At 43.3% G+C, this 7,500-nt stretch overlaps 1 protein-coding gene across 1 annotated transcript in view; it reads right to left on the reverse strand.

Annotated features, from left to right (window-relative positions):
* Window positions 1-5,744: 5,744 nt before the first annotated feature.
* LOC101851172 (3-hydroxyisobutyryl-CoA hydrolase, mitochondrial) overlaps window positions 5,745-7,500 on the reverse strand; it is a 10,425-nt gene continuing 8,669 nt past the window's right edge. Inside the window, exons 4-5 of the mRNA XM_013090739.2 lie at window positions 7,487-7,500; window positions 5,745-6,227 (exon numbers count right to left, since the gene is read on the reverse strand). The exon at window positions 7,487-7,500 is cut by the window's right edge and continues 67 nt beyond it. Coding sequence (XP_012946193.1) covers window positions 6,040-6,227; window positions 7,487-7,500 — 202 coding nt within the window. The 3' untranslated portion in view covers window positions 5,745-6,039. The remainder of the gene's footprint in view (window positions 6,228-7,486) is intronic.

Consider the following 7,500-nt stretch of genomic DNA (forward strand, 5'->3'; position numbering starts at 1 on the left):
GGGGGGGGGGGGGTGCAGGGTGCAGTATTGAGTAATACTGACTACTGACAATCTGTCCATCTTGCCTGAACAGCTACACCAACAGAGCCCGCCACCATCATTCGTTATTGAGTATTGTGTCTATCAAACTACGAGGTCTCCGGGAGCAGCAAGAAACTGTTTGGGGTTTTTTTCTTAGTTTTAGTTTAGTTTTAGTACGAGTTTAACGGCACTTGCAACACAATTAGGTCATATAAGTGCCGAAGATTAGAGGTGTTACAAGAGAGTAACAAACATAAAAAAGAAGGAGGATAGACACAGACGATAGTTGTTTGATAGGAAAGAAGGAGCAAACCACACCAGAGCACCCGCCAACCACCCACTTTTTTCTGGCAAAACTTTACGTCAATACAAAACGTTTAGTTCGGCTTTTTTTTTCTTTTTCTTTTTTTGGTAAGTGTTTTACGGCGCTCGAAACTGCATAAGGTCATATGAGCGCGCGGAACACATTAAACATTTGCAGTTGGTAGGAAATTTCAATTTTGCCCGGGTGGCAGCCGAAGCTTACTCTTATCGATTTTACAACACCAAGGGATCTTTACCGTACGCAACGAGACCTCCGAGAATTTTTGCTCTTATCCGAGAAGGCTATGTAGATCTTTCCTACCATAGGATCAGAGGTATGGCTAAAAGACAGCAGTAATAAGGAGCCAAGGAGTAGCAGTAGAAAGGCTGCAGAAAGAGTCAGGAGCCCAGAGGAGGTGGAAAAGGAGGTGAGAGGGCGGGGGCAGAAAGTGAAAATGGAAGCAGACGACAGAACATTGCTAAAAAGCAGGAAACGAGGTGAAAGGAGACAATTGAAGAAAAATGTCCGTCGCTATCCGGATTCGAACCCGGGACCTATTGAATGAGAGGCGAACAACTTAACTCTTTCAACCCTGAGTTTTTCCACCGTTCCCCATAATTTTTTTGGTTCTACAGTCACCTGGTGCGCTATGTCTCATTATAACCCCAAAAGTTTGCCTAAAACTTCTAAATTCTAAACGGCGGAAACAAAGGCATGGTCATTATTTTTAAAAACTTGGTTTGGGAATAGTAGTAGTAGTAGTAGAGGTTTTACAGCGCTCGCAACTGCACAAGGTCATATGAGCGCTAAGAGATAAGAATTAGAGGTGTTACAAGAGAGTAACAAACATAAAAAAGAAGAAGGGGAGAAAAAGGACGATAGATGTTTGATAGGAAAGAAGAAGAAAACCACACAAGAGCACCCGCCAACCACCCACGGTTTGGGAATGTAGTTCCGAAAAACAAGCAAAAACTGGCACTAAATGTCACTAGTATCAGAGGCTCCCAGCGTCCGGTGGGGGAACAGGGCTGTTACAGCCGGGCGCTCCCAGCGTCTGAGGGGTTTAAAGAGAGCCGCCTCATTATTATTATTATCATTATTATCATTATTATTATTATATTAATATAGTAGAAGGCTTTACGGCGCTCGCAACTGTATAAGGTCATATGAGCGCCAAGGGGTGGGTGTCAACAGAGAAGTCTTTACAGGGAATCAGACTTACTCTGCTTACCTCTCTTGCTCCAACAGCACAAGGTCTGCTTCAACTATCAAGGCACCCCGGAAATAGCAGGTCACAAGAGAGTGACAAACATACAAAAGAAGTAGAGGAAAATGACAATAGTAAGGATCAGGGGAAAAAAGCAGCAGTTCCCTGTTGTAGATCAGGCACAGTTATGAGCCTGACATGAATTAGCCCATTTACAATTCTACAGTGTTTGAACGAGAAATGTCCCCCCCCCCCTTTGGGAATGGCCTAAAGACACTACAGTCAGTGGCACTGCCCCGGGAGAGAGACCAGGCTCAATGGACGCGCCTCATCATCTATACATCTATTCTATTTGTGAATATCTATACATCTATTCTATTGGTGAAAGTTCCTCACTTTGGCCGCCTAAAACTTTGGAGCCACTAAACTTTCCAATTGGACAAAATTGATGATGGTTCAGAATCATTTAAAGGGTGCACAGTTCTATTGAGGAGCCTGAAGTCATAGTAGTTTAATTTTCAGTTCTTCATTGGTTTCGTTTAGAATTAATCTTGGGAAAGTCCGTCTTCTAAGACGCCATTGTAAACAAGTGAGACTTCCATTCAATAGCCGTGCGCATTGTTTCCACACTTTTGAAATTCTGGAGCGTACAACCACGAAAGTGGAATAGACAATCGACCTATACATCACTATATCTAAACCTTTTAATTAATTTCTTTTTTTCATCTCTCGGGATTTATTGCTCCATTCTAGTAGAGTGTAAATAAAGTAGGCCAATGACTTTCAGTTGATGTTAATGCACTGATCATTTCTTTCATCGAAAGGGGGCCCATTTAGTCATAATACATGTGTACTCAATAACATGCTAGGTTTTCATTTTTCCTAAAGTGGGACATACGACGATATGGTATTACGGCCACAGGTTGTAATCACATCCCCCCCCCCCCCACCCCCCTTCCCACACAAAAATTCCAATGACACGCGCGCGCCGTTGTTCTGTTTTTTGTTTTGTTTTTAACGGACGTTACTTTTTTTTTGCACGGTGACCTAGATCTAGATCGCGTTTTTCCACACGGTAACATGCACCACTGCGCGCTAACCCCTCCGCCCCCATCGCGCGCTAACCCCCCACTCCACCCCTAAACCACACACACACCCACTAGAGCTGGGCAACGAGTCGCTTCAGCAAAATCCGGGTAATATTTTAGTGCACCTCTTCGGCTAATAATATGATATGAACCGCTTCGGCAAATGGGTTAGAACCGCTTTGACAAACGGGTTATCATTACTTCAACAAATGGGTGCACCCACTTCCGCAAACGGGTCAGGAAAGAGAGTTGAGAGTCTGAAATCGGATAGTGTTTCATTGAGAATTATCCGGTTATTCTTTTGGATTATCCGGATTTTGCCCACCTCTAACACCCACACAGAGCGCCAATCCAATCTAGACTTTGGTCCCCATGTCTTCAGCTCCGGATCGCCTAAAGCACTCTCCACATGTCTATCTAGACACACTAACAAAATAAAACAAAAACAAATCAAAGAAAACCTGATTCACCCCCACCCCACCAAAAAAGGGGAACATTCCAATTTCTGATAACAACCAAAGACGACTGGGCGCCGGTAGTCTTTAGTTTTAGTACAGGTTTTACGGCGCTCACAACTGCATAAGGTCATATGAGGCCAGAAGATTAGAGGTGTTACAAGAGAGTAACAAACATAAAAAAGAAGAAGGGTAGATAAGGACGATAGATTTTTGAAAGGATGAAAGGAAAGAAAAAGCAAACCACACCACTGCACCCGCCAACCACCCACTCCGGCAGTCTGGTGGTCAGACGGCTGGGCTCGTAACCCAAAGGTCGAAGGTTCAAACCCCAATAGGGACTCAATGTTGTGTCTTTGGGAAAGGCACTTTACACGAATGTTCCTCACTTCCTCCAAATGGGGAATGGGTATCTGGCTATAGACAGCGAAAGACCTAGTCAGTTTGTTAGTGTTTGGGTGCTTAATTGGCTGCTTGCACTGTGTGCTTCCCAGGAAGTCGAGAATGTTTTGTGCGTTCTAGGGTTTGCTGGGGCAATGATATATATTTAAGGTGCAAAGGCTTTGCAGTTGGGAGGGGATAAATGCTGTACAAATGTCAGTTATTATTTATTATACAGTGGCGTCCAAAAGAAACTTCACATATATAATATATATTCACTCAACCATCGAGCTAAAGCTTAGCACTACCCACTCATGCAACATACCAATCTGAGGCTACATAAATTCTGCATCATCTGACACATTAATAGTTCGTGTATGTTAATAGACGCCCAAGATATGGTCACTCAAAACTAACCTGACCATCAATGATTTATTTATAGAGGCACCAGCCATCCATGTCCAGGTGCTATTTTAGCCTCAAAATTAACCTTAAAAATTAGACGTTGCAAAATTGTGAGAAATCAAATAAACACAAGAGTGTGTTCGCGCTTGTATTGAGATGAATTGTGTATTGGTTGACCTGACTTGTACTGCGCATCATATGAATTCAGAATAGAGAATTTTCTCTCGGGAGAGAACAACATTTTATGATGATAGTTTCAAACAGATTGGAAAACACAGCAGTCACAAATACCACGCACAATAATAATAATGATAATAATGATAATAGATAGCATTTGTATAGCGCATATCCCCGCTCAACAGCAAGCTCTATGCGCTTTACACTGTATTATTACCCCAGCAGACCATAAAACATTCCGAAACATTCTCAGCTTCCCAGGAAGCATACAGTGCAAGCAGCTGATTAAGCGCTCAAACACTAACAAACTGACAAGACCTTTCGCTGTCTATAGCTGGGTACCCATTCCCACCTGGGTGAAGTGAGGAAAATTCGTGTAAAGTGCCTTTCCCAAGGACACAAGGTCGGGCCCCTGACGGGATTCGAACCCACGACCTTACGGTTGCGAGTCTGAGAGCCTAACCACTAGGCCACCGACGCCACAACCTGCACAAACAGGAAAACATCTCATACGGTCGCTTTTAGGAGGCAAAAGTGGGCGTTGGCTATACAACAACAACAAAAACCGTTGACAAGCACTGGTGTAGACAGTCCTGAGGCAGCAGCTGGTTCTGTAAACAGAGTTGCAGGCGAGACCTGCTGTCAGAGTTGTAGGCGAGACATGCTGTCAGAGTTGTAGGCAAGACATGCTAACAGAGTTGTAGGTGAGACCTGCTGTCAGAGTTGTAGGCGAGACCTGTTGTCAGAGTTGTACGCGAGACCTGCTGTCAGAGTTGTAGGTGAGACCTGCTGTCAGAGTTGTAGGCGAGACTGACACAGAGTTGTAGGCGAGACCTGCTGTCAGAGTTGTAGGTGAGACCTGTTGTCAGAGTTGTACGCGAGACCTGCTGTCAGAGTTGTACGCGAGACCTGCTGTCAGAGTTGTAGGTGAGACCTGTTGTCAGAGTTGTAGGTGATGTGAAAACAGCAGGGTGGAAACAGTCCTTTAGAATACAGACTGCAGAGAACAGGCGGAAACACTTCGCAGCGCAGTCTTCTTTCACTTCAGCAAGTACATGTATTGACAACAACATAGTCCCAGTAAGGCTCAGAACAAACTGTATGACAGACACACGCACAATTTCTACAAGGTTGGGAGGTTCATTTTGTCGGGAGTTTTTAAAATTTCGGTGTAGTTACATACCCATCAATACAATTTTTATCATTTAAGATCAAAACCAACCCAGGCTGAGAGGGAAACAACGTTCCAGCAGAGAGACAGTACAATAAAATGAAACTGCAATTTTCTTTTAGCATGCACTCACATGAGATGCTGAGAGAGTGGAGTTTGGAAGACAAGCTATGGGAGGTGTACGCACTTTTTTTTTTTTTAAAGACAATAATAATCTTTAGGCCAGTGACTCGTGGACACTGACAGCAGAATAGAGAAAAAGATTCAGACCACAGAGATGAGATGTTACCGCAGACTTCTTGACATCTCGTACAAAGACCACGGTTCAAATGCTGAGGTACGGAAAAGAATCACAAACGCAGTGGGGCAGCATGAAGATCTACTGACCACAGTGAAGAGACGAACATTAAAATGGTATGGGCATGTCACAAAATCCGCAGGACTTGCCAAAACAATCCTACAAGGAACCGTACAAGGAAAGAGAAAGAGAGGAAGGCAGAGAAGGAGATGGGAGGACAACATCGCAGAGTGGACAGGGAAGACTATGGGTGACAATCTGAAGAAAGCAGAGGACAAAGATAAGATAAATGGCGAGAGCTGGTTGTCAGGTGCAGTGGTGACCCCACCGTTGCCCCAGCCACGCGATAGAAGAAGAAGAAGAATCTTTCGTAGGAAGCATTTCCCTACCCTGTTCCCAGAGTCGGGAGAATTTTCATCGAGTATCTCGGTCTTTCTGCTGGGATGTTTCATCTCTCTTAGCCTAGACTGTAGCTGACAGGAAGGACAGGGAAGCCAGCCCCTTTCCTGATCTACCATGTGTCAATGGGGGCCTAAAAACACATACATATATAGAAGAAAAACAACAAGCAAACAAACAAACAAACAAACAACAAACAAATAAACGGCAGAATAAACCAACAACCGACCAAGGCTTTGCTTGCCTTCAAAAGTACAGCAATACTCACCCCACCAAAAGTAATCCCATTTAGTAACGACACCAAAGGCTTTTTGTAATAACCTGCGAGAAGAAAAAATGAAATTAAGACATTTTAGGAATTACTTTTTTTGACAAAAGACACTTTTAGCAGAAATATTTGCACACAATTATTTTAAAATAGAACTGCAGAGAGTGATTTAAGGTAGAAATCAAGGAGCATAAGTCAATATCTCAAAAAAAGTTAGTCATCACATTGTAGGTGTTATACCGTCAACACTAGAACTATCGTAACAGCATCACTTCAAAACCTAAAACATGGTATGTGAAAGCTTTCAGTTATAATAAAGTTTTACGGCACTCGCAACTGCATATGAGCACCAAGGGGCGGATATCAACAGAGAAGTCCTTACAGGGAATCAGGCTTACTCTGCTCACCTCTCTAGCTTCAACAGCACAAAGTCTGCTTGGACAATAAAGACATCCCTAAAATAGCAGTTCACAAGAGAGTGACAAACATACAAAAGAAGTAGGGGGAAAAAAGACGATAGTAAGGATGAGGGGAAAAAAAGCAGCAGTTCCCCCTATGTTTTTCCGGCACAGTATGAGCATGACATTGATAAATCAGCCCATTTACAATTTTACTGTGCATAAGAACATGTTAATATACCCTCTTTGGGAATGGCCTAACGACATCTGAGAAAGTACAGAATCTAACACATGGTATGTGAGCAGAGTTGTATTAATAATAATAATAATAATAATAATAATAATAATAGGCAACATTTGTATGGCGCAAATTTCCGCCTAACAGCAAGCTCTATCCCCTTACAATGATTACTCCAGCAGACCTGAGAGCATTCTGAAACAACTTCAACTTCTCAAGAAGCATACAGTGCAAGTTGCCATTTATAGGCGCTAAAACACTAACATTCTGAAAAGATCTTTCGCTGTCTATGGCCAGGTACGCATTCCCACCTGGGTGAAGTAAGGAAAATTCGTGTAAAGTGCCTTTCCCAAGGACACAACGTTGGGCCCGCGGCTTGAACCCCCGACCCCGCAACCTCACGATAGTGCGTCCGGTAGCCTAACCACTAGACCACCGACACTACAACCTCACGATTACGAGTCCGGTAGCCTAACCACTAGACCACTGACACCACAACCTCGCGATTACAGTAATCTAACCACTAAACTATCGACACCCCACAGTCAATGTATTTAAGACACAACTCGTGGCTGGGACCAGGAATTGCTGAGCTGATCAATCTACTAACTAGTCCTAGTGAAGTTAAGAATTAAACGTCATACTGAAAAAAGTAAAATCTTCAAGAACGTCTTACCTATAATTGAGTTG

This window comes from Aplysia californica, unplaced genomic scaffold, assembly GCF_000002075.1.
Source record: "Aplysia californica isolate F4 #8 unplaced genomic scaffold, AplCal3.0 scaffold01451, whole genome shotgun sequence".
In the NCBI taxonomy this organism is placed as follows: Eukaryota; Metazoa; Mollusca; class Gastropoda; order Aplysiida; family Aplysiidae; genus Aplysia; species Aplysia californica.